Source organism: Marmota marmota, unplaced genomic scaffold (genome assembly GCF_001458135.2).
Source record: "Marmota marmota marmota unplaced genomic scaffold, marMar, whole genome shotgun sequence".
In the NCBI taxonomy this organism is placed as follows: Eukaryota; Metazoa; Chordata; class Mammalia; order Rodentia; family Sciuridae; genus Marmota; species Marmota marmota.
The window spans coordinates 9355370-9374585 of NW_025999913.1; the positions used below are offsets into that span (position 1 = coordinate 9355370).

At 46.7% G+C, this 19216-nt stretch overlaps 1 protein-coding gene across 11 annotated transcripts in view; it reads left to right on the top strand.

Annotated features, from left to right (window-relative positions):
• The window catches only part of Phactr1 (phosphatase and actin regulator 1), a 500641-nt gene that overhangs the window by 406066 nt on the left and 75359 nt on the right, over window positions 1–19216 (top strand). For 8 of the 11 annotated variants that reach the window (XM_048799804.1, XM_048799807.1, XM_048799806.1 and 5 more), the window contains 2 exons: window positions 14006–14173; window positions 16258–16464. In XM_048799804.1, coding sequence (XP_048655761.1) covers window positions 14006–14173; window positions 16258–16464 — 375 coding nt within the window. The remainder of the gene's footprint in view (window positions 1–14005; window positions 14174–16257; window positions 16465–19216) is intronic. The other 3 variants (XM_048799810.1, XM_048799808.1, XM_048799809.1) reach the window with 1 other exon arrangement.

Consider the following 19216-nt stretch of genomic DNA (forward strand, 5'->3'; position numbering starts at 1 on the left):
GCATTCAAGAGGAAAAAGCTTGATATTTAAATGAAAAGGTCATCAGTTTTTGAAAATGAAGTAAAAACTCTTCCCTCTATTAGAGGAGACAAGTATGGGCATGAGCCTTCCCAGAGCCCCTTGTTGACCTGGGATCCCAGGTGCGTCGACATTTGAAATCTGCGGGTTAAATGGGGAATGCTTTTGACAGTCCTTACCAGGCTCTGTGGTTGTCACATTTTGAGCTGTTCGCATGTCTCCCCTGGAAATGGCACCTAGGGGAAGCTGTGGTTCATTGGAACTGTGTGGAAAGGGAGAGTGTTCACTGTCAGAGCCCGCAACAGGTAATCGTCCGTGTCGCCCTCGGCACCAAAGACAGTGCAGCCACCTAGACTTGTTTATTTAGGGTTTTGAGCAAAACCTGCCTTTAAAAATGTAAAGGAGACAGATGGAAAGTGGTTTCAAGAATCAAGAGAACAGAGAGAGATCGTAATACACGTTCTCTTAAGCAACTCTGAATTCTCAGAAAAGCACTGTCCCAGCCAGGAGAACTCATGCTGTCATGACCACAGCGGTGAGAAGCAGTGTCCAGGAAACTTACTCACTGATTGTGTTTTGACTAAGCACCTGTTGTGTTGCAGGTACTATTCTGAACACAAGAAATAACATAGCAGGAAGGATAAGAAGGTGTCGCTTGTAGTCCTGGGCGGAGGTGGCTTGGCAATAATGATGGGACGATACAGGACTTTCAGGTGGCACTTGGAAGTTTCACTCACCAGGGCTTGGGGACTTAGGCAAGGCAGATTGGAAGGAGCAGTGTTTTAGAGGAAATCTGAAGGATGAGTAAGAATTCACCTAGAGGGATGGGATGGGATGGGATGGATGGGATGGGATGGGATGGGATGGGATGGGGTGGATGGGATGGATGGGTAAGGGGAGTCCTACAGGACTGGCATGGTCGGAGGAACCAAGGTGCTAGTGGGTGCAGGTGGTGCAGGCTGGAAACTGCTCACAGTTTACTCCTTACCTTGAGAACAGAGAGGAGCTGTGGGAGGGTCTTCTACATGATCATATTTGCAGCCTCCTCCCCCAGCCTACAGGGGGAGTGACTTGGAGGGAGTCTCAGACCCCAACCAGGGAGACCAGTTGGCCGGCCATTGCAGGAATACCAATGATGTGGTGGTGGGTGACAGGAACCGGGGTACGAGGCTCGCAGAGAGGATAGATAGATGAGAGATTTATAGAGCATGAGGCCAAATGGGACCTGTGACAGCTCAGATTTGGGGGAGTGAAGGAAATTAGCAGGGCTGATACCTAGATGTGTGCTTGGGTGACCAGGTGGGAAAATACAGGGGCCATTCTCTAATCTGGGAACCCAAGAGAAGAGCCTTTAGATCACAAAATGGTGTGACGATTTGGCCCCGTTGACCTGGAGCGATTCAGAAGTCTATGTGAGACTGCTCTTCAGATAGGTGTGAGGCTCAAGAGGGAGATCAGCGCTGGAGATGATATGGCATGAGGTTCTGTAAATTGATGATATTTCTCAGGCGGAAGGTGGAGTGAGGGGAAAACGTGGCCCTGATAGAAAATCCGTGGACCCTAACATTTAATGTGTGGAGAGTAAAAAAGAGAAAGTAATCTGGAAGTGAGAAAAACCCTCACAGCCTGAGAAGTGGCCCAAGGAACAGGAAGTAGGTCAGAATGGTGGATGGTGCAGGGTTCTGGAAGCCAAGTGAGGAGACTGTCTGTCTGCTGACAGGGTGGAGAAATGGTCCCCACACTCAGTGCGTGGGAGAGGCTCGGGAACAGGAAGTGCCCTTTCTGTTGTCTTTAGGCTATGTGATATCATCCTGAGTTGTTTGCTGTCATCAGGGTATAAGTTAAGATGCTCCTCTGCAGACCACAGCAACACAGTGAGCTCAGAGAGGCTGAAACAAGAAGCAAACTAGGAGTGTCCTCAAAGCCAGCAGTGTTCCCTAAAGTGTCCCAAATGCTTCAACAATGCCGAGTTTGTTGATGCTCCCTTAAAATTTATTGCCTGACGGAATGAATGAATGACTTACCTAGGATTAAATGGGGGGTGGGGCAGAGCAATGGAATCTCCGTGGACAGAAACGTCTGAGACCCTCTAGCTGTGATAGTTCACGTTTCTTTGTGAATGAAGAACACCTGAGGAGACACAGTGTGTGCCTGGGTCCCAGCAAACATTGGAATGTGCCAGTTCTGCCTGAGCCCTCCATCCTCATCAGTAACAGCGGAGCAAGCAGACCCCAGGAGCTTTCCCAGGGGACAGAATGGGGAGCAGCACTGTTACCCGCCCAGCCCCTGCCCCCCAAAGCCTCCAGAGCTAACTTCTTCCCCTGGCAAGAACTGCAGAGGGGTCAAGTAAGGTGACATCTCCAGCCCAGCCCTGGACGAGGACCAACAGTATCAAAAAATATTAAGGCCACTCAGGAGCTCTGACAAGCACCAGGAGGATACCGTATTCTCTGAACAAAAAGACATTTCAAAGGCAACACGATTTTCAGGAAATACGAGTATGCATTGAACGCAGAATAAGGAATTATTGTTAGTTTTCTTGTGGTGATATCATGGCTGCATTAGAAAATATTTTTCAAAGACGTGTATTATAGTACAGAGGAATAAAATGACAGGCTCTCTGGGAGGTGCTGTGACATTTCTATGAAGAAGAAGAAAGAATTCGGGCAAGTGTGTCTGATTTTATCCAGACAATTATTAAGTCTGATTATCATTACGTGTGATCCACAGCATTTCTCTCCACTTATGAGTGTGTTTGAACATTTTCATAATTCCAATTTTTTTTTAAAAAAAGTGAAAAACTCCAATAGTGGGAAAAAGCTCTAAAAATTCATAAAGTCAGAGAAATTTGTTACCAAATATATTTTTTGAGACATTTAACTTGCCATTCTCAGAACCTGTAAACTCCTTTAGCATATGCTGTGAAATTGGGTGTGTGAACCACACAAGGTACCTGGACAGAAGCCTGATTTTCAATTTGAGAAAAATTGAAAATAAAATAATAATAATAAAAGTCCGGGTATAGCAGCACCAGGGTTGGTTAACCTAGTTCAGGGAGGTCATCCTCAGGCTGTAAATCCCCAAGGTAACAATGTGGATGCCATAATTCTGCCATCACATGTGCAAGCCACAGTCTCCCGAGGAACAAGAGGATTCTCTTTTTGGTATCTCCTTCAAAGAGCAAGAAAAGCTTGCCCTAGAGGCTCTTCAGAATTATTCTCATGTAAACCCAAAGATTTTAAATGCCTACACACCCTGGGACCCCAGATGAACAAGGGCACCCCAGAAAGCTCAAGTCTGCATTGGTGTCCTCTGTGGAGAATATAGATTGGAGATATCCTCTGGATGGATAGCTGCTCCCTGATTTTGACACGTTTCCACACTTAATGTGCCACGTGCCGTGGAAACGTGTCAGAATCAGGGAGCAGGACCCTGTCCTGCCTGAGTGCACAGGAAGGATCCAGACAGGCAGTTGGAGAGGGTGCTCCTAGGGCGGGCCTCCCAGAGAGGACCCACACCAAGTGGCAGCTCTCAAGGTCCTTGGGCACATCGGGCATCGCAGCCACAAGTCCCCTGCCACCTGATGCTCCATCCCTCCATAGTCCCTGACCTACCCTGGCCTGATGAGAGGGCCAGCCAGACTTTGGAAGGCTCACAGCCAATGAAAGGGGAGCTGCCCAAAGCTTAGAAGAACTTCCTCACTTCCTGTGTTTCCCTAGGGTCACAGAGAGGGGGCCAGTCCCTGGGGCACTCAGCCTTCACCACCTAAATGTGCATTCAGCAGCGCGGCTTACAGAGGAGCCCTGAGCCTGGGCTTCTGGTCCCCGCTCTCCTTTCCCCTCTAGAAGGCCCAGGACGTCTGTCCATCTCTCTGGATTCTTCTTTCTGATTGGATAGAAATGCAGGATCCCAGATGCTCCCAGCAAGGCCTTGTGGGTTTCTTACTATCCCTGTGTTTCCTGGCCCCCAGCCTGCATTCTGCCTCCTGCAGTGGTGGTCCTGTGTCTCTGGGACCATGGAGCCATGAGCTCTTCCACTCCACTCAGGCCCTTGCAGGTACTCTCCTAGGGCCGTTGGAGGATTGGGACACACTCCATTGGGCTCTGAGGCCATCGCCTGCCTGGAGCAAGTGCTCCGAGGTTGTTAGCTCTGGTCTCCTGGAGACATGGGCCCTGTCTTGATCGTCGCTCTCCTTCCTCTTCATCCCACCCAAATCCACCTGTAGGAGCTGAGGTTCCACCCAAGGGACGTTTCAAAAGGCCGAATCCACCTGTGCAGCTTTGTGTGGCTCAGGAGTCACCCTGTGCACACGCATCCTGGAGCAGGTCTCTGTCCCAGGGCTGCAGGCGTCCACCACTGTGGTTTCTCTATGGGAGACCCTCTCCGTGGAGCAGGCCATTCCTGTGACGGGGCCCAGTGAGCAGCCTCTCTGTGGCAAAATGGACTTGCTTTTGCACACGCCTTGGACCCAGTGTTGTGATTTTCAGTTCTACACTTAGAGAATCCTCAGCGATTACAGAAACATCCTGCCACATATGCTGGCCCACAGAGGAGCCACTAGCCACTACAGTTGTGGAGCATTTGAAGTGGGGCCAGTCTGACTGAACAACACATTGCAAACTTTATCTGCTTGAATAACCACCACGTGTGGCCAGGGGTGACCTGTTTGAGAACTCAGCTAGAGAAACAGCTGCTTAAATTTGGAAATGGCCGATCACTTCCCTCCCCCAATCATAGCCACTAAGGAACTCTTACAGTCTTGGAATCCGGTCTCAGCTGGGCTACCCTGTTCACGATGAAAGACCCTCAGCACAGTGATGATGTGACTCTGAGGTGCAGACTGTCGTTGCACAGGAGAGAAGCCGTGACGTCCCGTTCATTTGATATTCAGTCCCTGTCCTGGTTGTGTCTTTGATATCCAGATGCCCAGGAATAGCAAGATGGTCTCCTCGTTCAGCTTCAAACCTTGAAGTCAGTCATGATTTGGAAATAGAGCTGTCACAGTTCATCAGGGTGGCTACGGTTTGAACCAGTGCCCCTGGAGTAAAGATTATTGGGGAAGCATCGGTCCCCAATAAGTCACACCATAGTGTGACTCCATGACATCAACAGATCCCCAGCAGGCTCCAAGTCAGAGAAGCAGCCCACATAAGCGTCTTTGAGCAGGGGTTTGTTTTGACCATGCGCTGCAAAGACCAATAAATCCAGCAGGAAACAGCTGCAGGAGAGTTCAGCCCAGACGAGCTACCCAAGGTCAATGTCTTTGCCACTTCTGTGATAGGAAGTCATTACTGCTCACGTAGTTCATATTTCTGGGAAAGGCCTCTGAAAAAGAAAGAAATGCCTATTAAAATCAAAATAAGGTATTAAAGCCAGAACAATAGCAATGATAACACAGCAAAGTAGTTGATTGTCCTAGCACAAAAACACGTACGGTCCCATCCCTCGGAAGAAATCGCCCTCACAGAATGTCACAGAGTCGATCGCATCCTGAGATTGGAACACATTTTGGTAGATTTTCAGTACATTTTGGTAGATGGTTCAAAAGGATTCTGTGAGTCAGAAAGATGGCTATAGCGGACAGAAAGGAACTTGGTGGCTCTTGGAAATTTTGTCTTGTATGTGTGCTGGTCAGAATAATCCAGAGACCTCTGAGAGCTGATGGAGATAAAAGAGAAACTGGAAGATTCTCTGACTCGTGGATTCTGGAATACAGGTTCCCTGGTCCTAGATAACTTTGCAGTCTGTGCCTTAAATCCTGGTGGTACCCAGATATTTTGAATCACACACACACACACACACACACACACACACACAGTGTCTTTTCTTCACTGAGAAAGAACATGTGCCAAAGAATTACTGATTTTTTGTTTGTTCATGTTTTCTTTTTCAAATAGTATTTCCAAGTGTTTTAAAATGCTCGAGAATCAAATGCCAGAACATTCATTCATAGGCAGTGTAAATGACATGTCAGCAGTCAGCTGACATGACCTGATGTTTTCTGTCTAAAATTGTCACATGTCACTTTACAGAAGTCTTCTTGACAGTGGAAGCATGAATGTGACCATGATTTCATGATGTTGGTGGTGATTTTCTGCTACGAGGACTAGCAGGGAACAGAACTTGAACTTCACCTGGGACAACTCCATGTCTCCTTTATAAAGGACTGTTGTGTTGTCCTTTTGCCACCCTTAAGGAATTAGAATGTGAAGATGGATCATTTTAAATGAGATCACAAGCACACACTTACCATGGACCAGCTCAGCTGTGTGACTAAATGCAGCCCAGCCCGGTTAGGTATTCAGTGTTCACCTTTCTCTCTACGTCGAGATGATTTGGGTACCGACATCAGTGGATGGATGAATAGGTAGGTAGGTAGGTAGGGAGAGGTGATAAGGAGATGGTGGATGGATAGACAGAGAGAGACTGGTGCAGAGCAAGTTTATGAAATACTGTTTCAGGGCTTGTTACCACGATCATAAATAGAATGTCCAACATAATACTTGGCATTGAAGATGCTCCAAAATGTTTCTTTCTCTTTTCCTTTCTTCCTGTCCGTCTTTCTGCTGTGTATTGAGGCATTTTATGTACAGAATACAGACCTTTAGATCTACACTGAAACTTTACTTATCAGGGTTTTGAAAATGAAAATATAAAACTTTATTTAGCTCTAGTAAACCAGTAATCTGTCAGTTTACTTCTCAGTGCTGTAATATGTCCAAACAGAGTAAATCAGAAAGGAAAAAGAAAACCTCAATTTGTGTGGTTGGTGGGGGGTACCCTGGGGGCTGAATCCAGGTCCCTGCACATGCAGCGCAAGCGCCCGACCCCTGAGCTGCCTCCCCAGCCCAGGATAACCCAAAGGTGAACTGCTGGGCTGTGTGGGTGCGACGGTTATATTTCAGGCTGACTCGCAAATGTTGGGAGTGGGGCTTATTTTCCTTCTCTCCCAGCACCTCCTGCCAAAAACATGTTGATCTGGAAGGAAGTTGGGCATGTCTAATGCAGTTCTTTTGTTTTCAAAGGACAAACACGGAAGTCCTCAGAACTTAGGTGGCTTGTCCTAAGTTAGTGATGGCGAGGAAACCCAGGCTTCCTCAGCTGCCCTACGTGCCACTTTCTGTCCCTCCTGTCTCTCTGAGACTGGAGAAGGGTGCTCACCAGCTCGCCTCTCTTTGCAGAGGCTGCCCAGGAGAGTATAACGCCGTGCTTCCTGTCGCCCACCTGTGGCTCCTTCCACTTCTTTTCATCTGAGATAGAGGAAGCGTTCTCTTCTCTGAGTCTCCAGGTTGTGGAGGATTTGAGGGGCCCACCCTGAGCCCTCTTGATCTGTCTCTTGAGTTTTCTGAACAGTTTGAGAAATAAGTGGGAGATCAAAGTAGGGTCTCACCTTTACTGTCGATAAAGACGGGTCTGGAAGAATTCAGGGATGGGCCTCAGGATGGTCCTCCCCCCAGTCCTTGACATCGAACAAGATGAGTTTGCAGTCCACACTGGCCCGGGGCCGGGAGTGCAGGACAGACGGAAGCTCCTCCCGGGGGAGAAACAGGGAGCAGGGTTTGTCTGTCAAGAGCACTGGGGAAGCTCCCCCCAGGAGCCAGAGGAGTGGGGAAAGGACTTTTCCCTGTAACAAAACCTTTTATGCTTTCATCTTATAATTTAATAAGGTAAAATTTCTTTAATGTTTTTTAAAAATAAATGTGAGCATCTTTGGAGGGGGAAAAGCTAATGGCCATTAAACTCTACCTATGCCACATTCCCTTCAGAGCTCTGCCCACCTACACGCACATTTCCTTTGGTGTCATCGTCACCGACGTGTGTGCGTCTCTTTTCCTCCATTCCTGCTGTTGTCCTTGACATTGTTTCAAACACAGCCCCCTGTATCAGCGTCACCCACACGGACATGCCATTTGCATTTCTCTCATTCCCAGCAGGGTTATCCATTTAGCACGCGGCACCTGGGGCTTGATTTTTATTTACCTGAACAAATGCTCAGCCTGCGCAGAGTGGTTGGTTCTTCTCGGAGCTATGTTTAGCTCATAACTTTACACCATGCTGCTCTTCTCCCCTTTCTTTTCAGTGTACAACAACACTCCACTTTGCAAATTAAAAGTCAGAAAGTTTTATGAGTAAGTCCAAACTCTCCATCTGGCTTCCCTCTTGTGCAACTCGAAGAAATAAATATGTATTTATTTCTACTCTTTTTCCTGTTTTTGTACTAGTTTTGAAATTTTGTTTTTAAATTTTTTGAGCCTTGTGAAATTTATTGCAGTAATGATTCAATATATAGATGTGAATAAAGTAAGTCTGTATACTCACATGCAGCTGTTATTTATTAAATACAGATTTCTTATTCCACTAATTGTTTTTACATCGACCATAATTCATAGTCTAGGAAATCAGATGCAGCAGTGAGCTTAAGTTTTTTAAAGAACTTTTGCTTTTCAGAAAATAAATTGACATTTTTTGATCTTATGGTCCAAAGGGCCATAAAACATGCACCTTCTCAAAATGAAAGGTCCATCTTTAATGTTTTGAAAACAGAAACTGTTATTATTTAAGTGTCCATGAGAACCTGAGAGAACACATCACCCATTCTCCAGATGACTTTCACCTGTAACAACTTCAGTTAATCTTTAGCTTTAAGGAATTTTTTTTAATTTACTTTTTTGGTTGTACACAATACCTTTATTTTAACATTTATTTTATGTGGTGCTGAGGATCAAACCCATGGCCTCGAATGTGCTAGGCGAGTGTCTACTCCTGAGCCACAACCCCAGCCCTAGCTTTAAGGAAATTTAGTTGATCATAGTCAAGTTGAAGGTAATCACTCTAAAACCAGGGAGTGTACTTGAGTTAGTCAATTTCCTGTTACTATAACAAAATGCATGAGATAATCAACTTGTAAAGAGAAAAAGTTGTTTTTTTGCTCAGAGTTTTGGCAGTCCCAGCACAAGATTGGTGGACCCACTGCTTTGAGTGAGCAGGGTGGCAATGGCAGGAGCATGCGGCAGAGCAAAGCATCCTGAGCCACCAAGCAGAGAAAGAGGAAAAATCTCTTTTGGGGACACACTCCAAATGACCTCTCAGCACCTCCCTCTAGGCCACAGCACCTCTCAGTAGCACTACCTTGGGGACAGAGCCTCAAATACATGGACCTTTGGGGGTCATTGTGTTTGAAACAATGTCAAGGACAACAGCAGGAATGGAGGAAAAGACCATTGGGGGTCATTCAACATTTAAACCCTAGTAAGCCCCAAGCAAAACAAACAACAACAAAACAAGAAATATTAAAAAAAAAAAAAAAACCTCAGAGCACAGGCACAGGGGAGGAGTCCATTAGAGGTAGCTGCAATTAATAAAGAAAATGAAACATTAAAAAAAAAAAAAGTGTCTTCTGAGCCAAGTCTCTGAGTCAAAACTGTAGCCTACCTTGTACTTTTAGGACACTGAACAAGTCCGCACAGGACAAGGACCTCCTTCTTCTTGGTCTCCTCATGCTGAGCGTACCGCTGCCTTCCTTCAGGCCTCTCTGTTTCTGCTTCTCAGGGCTCAGCTCCTCGCCCCAGCCTTCCCAGCTCCTGTACCCACTGTCAGGCTGCCTCCGCTCTGGTCTACATTTCTGCCTTGCTGGGTGACAGCCTGTCCCCTCTGGTCACCCGAGGAGTGTCTGTTTCATCCTCCGTAGTCTGCACTGTGCCTGCCCTTCTGGGAGGAGAGGAAGGGTGGGAGGGGGGATGCGGTCAAGGCCAGGGCTCTGGAAGCAGCCAGTGGAGTGCTGGTTTTCCCATGGGTTGTGAAGAGCCGTTCTCATGAGGCCAAGGTCACTGCAGGGGTTGGCGTATATGATGCATGCTGTCACCCAGGTGCTCAACAGGTGTGCTCAACAGGTGTGCATCGACAGATGTGCACCAAATGAATTCATCCACTCTCACCTTCCCCTCCCTCTCCTCAACTGGTGTCCGCCTGACTCTACCAACGTCTTGCTTCCCGTCACCTCCCAGGGGAAGAGGAGAACAGGGCTGGTGCACTGCCATGGATCCATCTGCACCTGAGACCCCTGCTCCCTACACCTCACCCCGCATTTGAGATTCTCAACATTCACATGCACCAGCTTCTGCGTGCAGTGGGCAGCCACCTCTGTGACCCGATTCTATCTTGTTAGTTACGTCTGCCTCTGGACACTTTTTTCCCCCACTTCACTTGACTGCTTTCTGCAGCCTGATGTCTTTTGTGATAACTGTATGTTCGTGGTTCATGGTTAGATGACGCAACCTCCTCCTCCCTTGTCCTTTCTGAGGCTTCAACCAGCCACAGGGTCACATTCCTGCCCTGAACCTCGTTGTGACAAGGCGCCATTGCCATCCCAGGTTCTCTGGCCTCCCAACTCCTGAATTCTTAACCCAGTGGGTCTCAGAGTCCAGAACCCTGACCTGCCAAGGCAGCAGCAGCAGCGTCCCCCAAGCACTTGGTTAAGGTGCCTATTCTTAGGTCCCAGCCTAGACCCACTGGGTCAGCGACACTGGGGTGGGATCCAGCAATCTGGGCTCCAGCAGCCTCCCGGGCACTTGAGACTTGACAGAGCTTAAGAACCATTGCCTCCTGCCTTCCGCCTTCCTCCTGCTTGCATTTTACTAATTTTAGTAGGAAACTTAAGATTTCAGGTCATTTTGTGCCATTTCGACCATTACACAAATAATTTTTATAGGCAATATAAAGCATCAGGATAATTTCCAGAGCTCAGTGAACTGTCTTATCCACGATAAAATGAGATGTAATGAGCAGATGGATAAAGGGACAAATAACCCATCAGCTCATCTCAATCAGGAGGGTTAGATTCTTCCTGGGGATGGGGACAGAAGTTTTTCTAATAATGCAAATTTTAAAATGCTGGTAGAGATATAGACAAACAGTACTTATGAATGTTAAACAGACTTGGAGAGCCTAAATGGTCTTCTAGTTAATCATGCTTGGAATTACCAAGCATTAGGTATCCCCAGCTAATTCGTTAGAATGATGATGGACACATGGAGCTCATTACATTATTGTTTCTACTTTTGTGTCTGTTTGAAAAGGTCATAGTAAAAAAATTAATCTTGAAAGTGGCAGCAGTATCCTCTCACTTTTATCACTGCCCATCTGGGTCACAAATGAGATCAGTAATGAGTTTGTTGTGCCTATTTAATAATTTTAATTTTTTTATTATATGTGTGGGTATCTGTGTGTCTTACATCTATGTAGATAGAAAGACATGTAGGTGGATAGATAGATGGATTAGATACATAGGTAGGGGGCTGGGCATATAGCTCAGTTGGTAGAGTGCTTGCTTTGCATGCACAAGGCCCTGGGTTCAATCCCCAGCACCACATAAAATTTTTTTTTTAAAAAAAAGATGGATAGTTAGATAAGTCATAGTTATTAATGTTAATGTTGAAGAAATTGCCAAAAGCTAAGATACATGGTCGGTCTGTACATTGTTGCTACCTATGTCAGTTGGAAAATCTTTTAGAGAAAAAATTTCACAAGATCCATTTATAGTATCACTAGATGTTAGAATATTTGTACACACAGGGCTGGGATGTAGCTCAGTAATAGAGCACTTGCCTAGCATGTGAAAGGCCCTGGGTCTGATTCCCGATACCACAAAGGAAAAAAAAAAAGAATATTTGCACACCTAAGATTGATTTGTTGGAATTTGTCCTAAAGGAGGAGAATTCTAATTTCAGAAAAAGATTCAACACAGGAAGGTAGTCCTCCCAGCACTTCTGTCATAGTCACATAAAGCCCTGGAAATCCCTCTGTGACTGGTCGTATGGAGATAGCTAAGTAAATGTCCAGATGTTCGTCAGTGTGATCATTAAGATGATGATTATGCAAAATATGCTTAGATAGGAAGAAAGAAAACAAGACACAAATTTGATACGTGGTAGGATTTACAACCGTTAAACATACACACAGAAAACTATTTCTCTTAGGGTGATGTGATCGGTGCCTGATTTCTTTTTCTCCCATTTTTATTTTTCAATGGAAATATGCATGTAATAGTCATGACAGGGGAATTCCCGGAGCAATTGTTCTCCAAAGCAGTTTAGGCCTTTGGGACCTGGCAAAGGTCCTTAGAGTCCATAGGAACCTGATATTTTAAGAGTGACCACACCCCAAGAGGAGTGAACAGTGTCACCTCTCAGTGTCAGCAAAACTTCTCACCCCCAGCTGCCTTCAAGAGAGCCGGCGTCACAGGCCGGTGCAAGGAAACCAGCTCCAGTGTCGTTTCTGTGGCAATTTCAACTATTAGAGGGGATGCCGATCATCTGACTGCCTCCTTGCCCTCAGGAAGCAGAACCTGGCCCAGGCACTGAGCCCTTCCCCACAGGCAGTCCTGTCCAGAACTGGAACCTCAGGAATCACAGGGGTCTCCCAGGGATGTCTTGAGTCGAATGGCAGCTGTGTCATTATTCCACCCACTGGGAACCTGACACGGAGCTGCTTCCCACAGCCTCAGCTTGAATGTGCCAAATAAATGCATGTTCAGAGAACCCGGGGCCATCCCATGGTGCGGCATTACCACTGCACCCCACCCCCCTTCCCATGTGAAGACTCCCATTTCGGCTGGGTGCTTTCCACCACATCAGCCTTGGCCTCTGCACAATTCCTGTGTTCTTACTAATCACTGGTGATTGTACTGTTAATCCCAATTATAATATCATCTCCTGCCATCGGAGACACCAAACTAAAAGAGGCTGAATGAAAAGAAGAAAGAAAACAGCCCAGTGTTCAAGTGCCAGGGCTTCCTATTGTCTGCTTCAGTTTGATTTTGTGCACACTAGTTATTCTTTTGTTAATGTTTAGAGAAGGTTCAGGTCCCAACACCAAATGAGTGTCCTGAGGTCATATGCTATCCAAAGCCTGTCGGTTTGCAGATTACCCTGCTGGACACACATTTCACTGAGCCAGTTCCAAGGGGGTCCTGGGCCACCATGTCTCACTGATGTGTAAAGTCAGAACTATGGGGGGAACATAGCAAAAGCAAAGGATGAACTCCGGAGTCACCTCGATTTCATCTTTCTTCCCGGGTTGGGTCAGGTGATAGCTTGCCTGGCCCCCCGTCTTCCGAGTAGGATGACTTTGTCTCGAATCTGGGTGTTCATTCACTGACTGGAACAGCTTTTAGTCCTCTTTAAAAATTAATTGTACTTTGATGTCTCATTATCTAAGATGCCCCCTGGGCTAACGTGAAATCACACTGAGGGGACTCTGATCTGACAAGTGGCCACCCATGGAGCCTTTGATCCTCTGCCCCTCGGGATGCTGGGTTGTAAACAGGACCAGCGTTGTTGTGATTGCTGGTTGGCACGGGGAGAACCCTGGCACTACCAGCATCCTGGGGCTGCTGCAGCCTGTTGAATGGACCTCAAGCTTGGCTGAGTGTTTCTCCACCTAGAGGTCCCCACGGCAGAGGTGAACAGGACATGGGATGAGTGTCTCCCTGGGACCCTGGAGCACCATGCACTCTGTGCTTGTTGGGTGGCACGAAGCCCTCGCCCCCCTCCTTCCTGGTGTCTCAATCTCTGAGGCCCACTGAGTTCTTCCAGCTTTTTAACAATCAGGAGAAGGGCTGGGGATGCAGCTCTGTGGTAGAGCATATTCCCAGCATGGGTGAGGCCCTGGGTTGAATTCCCAGCACCACGCACATACACACACAAGACGATCAAAAAGAAAACTCAATTTGCTTCAATTTAAAAAAATACATGGAACATCGTGTTGCTTATGAGAAAAGTGGAGAAACGGCAGGTGAGTTGCCGAGGATTGTTGGAAGGAGCTGTCCTGAGGGTCGGACGGCCTGTGTCTAAAGATAAAACAAAAGTTAGAAAAGCCAAAGAATGGAAGTCAGCTTTGGACACTGACCTTGGTAAAGATGGTTCAAAGGGCTCTGAGGGTGTCCTTCCCTGGCAGCAGACATCTAACCCTGTGGCCTTCTCTCTGACAGATGGGGAGCTCTCCATATCCAACGAAGATGACTCCCTGGAAAACGGACCGTCCCTCAGCTCCAGCCAGCTGTCCCTGCCCGCCCTGTCCGAAATGGAGCCAGTCCCCATGCCGAGGGATCCCTGCTCGTATGAGGTGCTCCAAGCTTCAGATATCATGGATGGGCCAGGTAATGCCCCGGGCAGAGTCACAGCACAGCAGCCCCCAGAGGTCACTCTGGGGACCTCTGCCGGGGCTGGACGTCAGGTTCTACTCTGGGCCACCTAAGCATAAAGATCTGGATATTCAGATCAAACTGACCTCATAGGAGTGCTTCCTACATCCTGATTATAGGAACATGAGAAGAGTGTTTACACGTTGTTCTACAGTTTTAAAAAAATCTTTCTATAACTGCCATCATTTTAAAGGAGATTGTCTAGTTTTTGTAATATTGACAATTTAAAGTACCATTGTCTCATTTTCTTACACTCATCTCTGTTATGAAGGTGAAGAATCCCACATTTCTGTATAAATTAGCGCTGATCTAATTTGCCTGTTCACAAGGCCTGGCCATACCCCTAAATCTCTAGTTCCAGTGTACTGATTAATGGTTGTATCAGTTTACTGGATACAACTAATTTAATTGTTGATTAAATCACATGCAATTTAGTGGTTAAGTTTGAGCATGTTGGTGGGTGAATTTTGATGCCCTCTGACCACGGCCCCCCTCTTTGGTCCACAGTCACTCATGTGGCCAATTCTCAGCTCTCAAGGGGTTTGCACAGTGATACGGATGATACCGATGGGGTCTCCCAACAGGTAGGACTGGTACATGTGTCAGGAGACCCATCTAGGGCAAGGAACCTCTTGGCATACTTGGAGGATGGGCAGAGAGGCCACCTCCCTTCTTGTTTACCATGTGCAGATTCATATCCACAGGGGGAGGCTGGGGGGATGGGGTGGTTCACAAGAGTTCATTCCTGTGTTTTGCTGTGGGACTTGGCAAGTCCCAGCCACTTTGGTGGGCTTGTCACTGGTAATGAGAATGTCCCTTGAGACAGGGAGAATTTAGTGCTCACAGGGATTCTTGGCAAAGCATTTCTGCTGTGCAGAACAGTAATCTCCAGATAGAGGGAGAAAAGGAGGGCGGGGCAGGGGAGGAGTCATTGATAAGCTTGCTCATGGGGGCAGTGATAGAGGAGGCAAGAGGATGCGCAGCTGAGTTTATTCTCCCCTCCAGGGAATTTTCCAAAGACAGTGATTTATTATCATTTTTAAAATCCCACCTTCCTTATGACATTGCGATCAGGTGGATTTGATTGTTTTAGTGAAATCTGTCATCCCAGAGAAGTCGTAGAATTTCACTCTGTCACACCCAGGCTGCCAACTTGGTAGGAAGGCGTGTGCTGTCCCCACCCCCCATGACAGCTCCCAACTTGAGCCCATCCCACGGTCCCCCTGGGGAAGGGAAGAGTCGGGCCCCTTGCAGAGCAAAGGGAAATGGAGAGAACTGAAACAAGTCCACAGGATTCTGGCAATGAGAGGAGAGGAGAGGGGGTGAGGCGAAAAGAGGTGTCCTCGAGCATCTTGGGCTCATGGATTCGTAGGAGCAGGCAGGCAGGAGATGTCCTGACAACCAGCCTCCCTGGAGGCTGAGGCTCAGTGCTGACCACTGGAGGCCAGAGGACCAACACTCAAGGCTTGCAGGTTCCACGTGAGCCTTCCACGCGCTCTGCAGAACCTGGCGTCCCAGACCTGAGTGCAGACACAGAGCAAGACCCAGGGTGACACCCGGACTGCACCAGCACCCTCCCTCTTCCCCCCAAAGGGCACACGGGCCCTGCGCAGGGGCAGCACTTGGTTCTGCACTTGTTGGGCAGAGCTCTTTATCCTTGACCTGTGCCCTTTCCCTGCTGTTAGGTTGTCACATCACTGAGCATCCACAGACACTGACAAATGCCAAGTTTGAAATGGTGACATGTTTGACCAGCAAATGTCCTTCCTGCTCTGCTTTCTCCCTCTCGATCCTCCCCCCCCCTTCTTTCTTCCTCTACCTTCCCTCTGCCTCCCTCCACGACCCCTCTGCCTTATCAGACTCCCAATGTCCTCGCTTTAGCTCTCCACGTGCGTGTGACAGCCTATGGCAGTGGTGTTCTGCTCTCTTGCTAGCGGGGCCACGTCCCTGTCCTGTGTCCTGGCTGACCCCCTGCCATCCCTGGCCCCTGCTCTGCATCTGTGTAATGTCTCCTGTGTATCATGTGGTTGTCCCCTCAGTGTCTGAAGAGAGTCCCTCTGCCAGTGACTCTGGAGTCCTCCTGTCCCAAGATCCTACAGCCAAACCAGTCCTGCTACTGCCCCCCAAAAAACCTGCTGCTTTCTCTGGAGACCATGAGGAGACCCCAGTGAAGCAGTTGTCCCTTCTCAAGCAGCCCCCGGCCCTGCCTCCCAAACCCACTACCCGGATTGCCAACCACTTAACAGGTGAGTGGAGACATCCTCGGGGGACCCCCAGCCCCTCCTTCCCTTCAAGGGATAACATCTTTCTCTCTCGCTCTTTGGATCCGAGGCCTGAAGGCCCCTCTCTGGGGTGGCTGTCTTGTGGGATGTGTGGGTGTTTCTCTGTGTGTCTTGGTACATGCGGCCATGACCAGGATTTGTGTCTGTGTCAAAAAGCATTTGATATGCACCTGCCAGCCATCTGCCAAGAGCCCTCAGTCCTGTGTATCTGTAAATATGTGCGCGGCATCCATGTGACTGATGCAAGATTAGTTGCCTGGGCAAATAGATTCAGCATCAGACGTTGGCAGAGATAAAGAATAGTGCCTAGTTTCCTTCATAATGAGTGTGTCAGGCTTTTAAATGTTGTGTCTTTAACTTACTGATCTAAATACCAGTATAGTTCTATTAAAATTCTTATCAGAGGCTGGGGGTGTAGCTCAGTGGTAGAGCACTTGCTTAACGTGCAAGGCTCCAGGTTTAATCTCCAGCATGGCAAAAAAAAAAAAAATTGAAAATAAAAAATTCATTTCAGTACTGTATATTCTCTTTTAAAAGGAAGAAAGAAAATCAGAGTCAATAGTCTGTAAAGTATTTGGGAATTGCTTTCAGAGGAAGAATAAGCTAGAAATATTGTCCTCACATGGATTCTGATTTTATTCTTCCTGAGGGGTTAATGAATGCATCCACGGTTGTTAAGCTGGGTACCCAGTAAAATTGCTTCTCACCGCACATTGACACCTGAGTCAGATACCACCTTGTGACCAGAGGTTATAGTATAATCAGATACTTAAAGATTTTAGAGAACCTTGATCATTATCCTAGCTGTTTCCAATCATGTGTTTGGTATTTTTAAAATGTATTTATTTATTCTAATTTGTTACACATTATAGCAGAATGCATTACAATTCATATTACACATATAGAGCACAATTTTTCATGTCTCTGGTTGTACACAAAGTAGAGTCACCCCATTCGTGTCTTCATACATGTGCTTAGGTTAATGATGTCCAACTCATTCCACCATCTTTCCTACCCCCATAACCCCTTCCTTCCCCCTCCTCTTTGCCCTACCCAAAGTTCCTCCATTCCTCCCATGCTCCCCCTCACCCCCATGATGGATCAGCATCCACATATCAGAGAAAACATTTGGTCTTTGGTTTTTTGGGATTGGCTAACTTCACTTAGCTTAATATTCTCCAACTCCATCCATTTACCTGCAAATGCCATGATTTTATTCTCTTTTAATGCTGAGTAACATTCCATTGGGTATGTATACCACAGTTTCTTTATCCATTCATCTATTGAAGGGCATCTAGGTTGGTTCCACAATTTACCTATTGTGAATTGTGCTGCTATAAACATTGGTGTGGCTGTGTCCCTGTATTTGCTATTTTTGAGTCCTTTGGTATAAACTGAGGAGTGGGATAGCTGGGTCAAATGGTGGTTCCATTCCAAGTTTTCCAGGGAATCTCCATACTGCTTTCCAGATTGGTTGCATAAATTTGCAGTCCCACCAGCAATGTATAAGTGTGCCTTTTTCCCCACATCCTCGCCAACGCTTATTGTTGTTTGTATTCTTAATAGCTGCCATTCTGACTGGAGTGAGATGAAATCTTAGAGTAGTTTTGATTTGCATTTCTCTAATTGCTAGAGATGTTGAACACTTTTTTCATATATTTGTTGATCAATTGTATATCATCTTCTGAGAAGTGTCTGTTCAGTTCCTTACTCCTTTTATTGGTTGGGTTATTTGGTTTTTTGGTGTTAAGATTTTTGAGTGCTTTATATGTCCTAGAGATTAGTGCTCTATCTGATGTTCTTGTGGTAAAAATTTGCTTCCATTCTGTAGGCTCTCTCTTCACCTCACTGATTATCAATTTTACTGAGAAGAAGCTTTTCAGTTTGAATCCATTCCTTTATTGAGTCTTCATTTTATTTCTTGGGATATAGAAGACTTGTTAAGGAAGTCAGGGCCTACTCCGACATGATGAAGATTTGGGCCTAGCATTTTCTTCTATTAGGTGCAGGGTCTCTGGTTTAATTCCTAGGTCCTTGATCCACTTTGAGTTGAGTTTCGTGCATGGTGAGAGAGAGGGGGGCTCAATTTCATTTTGCTGCATATGGATTTCCAGTTTTCCCAGCACCATTTGCTGAAGTGGCTCTTTTATGTTTGATATTTTTCTAAAGAGTTTCTACAGCATTTTATAGCATGCAGTGGGGCTGGTGGTAGGCAAGAATATACCCCTCTCTTTTAACAGAAAACTGAAGTCCAAGAAAAATAGGTCCTTTTCCAGGCTGACAGGAATTCTTCAGTAGCAGCCTGATGCGACCCTGAGTTTCTCACCTCCTGCAGCGGCAGATGCTGTTCCTGTCCTAGTGGGGCATCTGTCCGACTTCACCACAGACTTGCTCCAGACTGCTCAGCTAATGTTTAGTCCAGCCCAGTTGTGTATTTGTGGCAAATGTCCCTCTAAAGGGACTGTTCAACACATTAGTAGCCCTCCAGTTCAAGGCCCAGAAGTTTAAATCACAAAGGACAAATAGCCCCCCAAGCTTTGATCTGAGAGATGCCTACTGCCCATGTCTCTCTAGAGTAAAAATTGAATATTGCTGTACGTGTGATCTTACCACCTGCTTTTAGTGCTTAATGATACTTCGTGAGCTGATTCTCATGTTAGTGAATATTCCACAATGTGATTTTATTAGCTGCTTGGCGTCGATCAAGAATTACTGG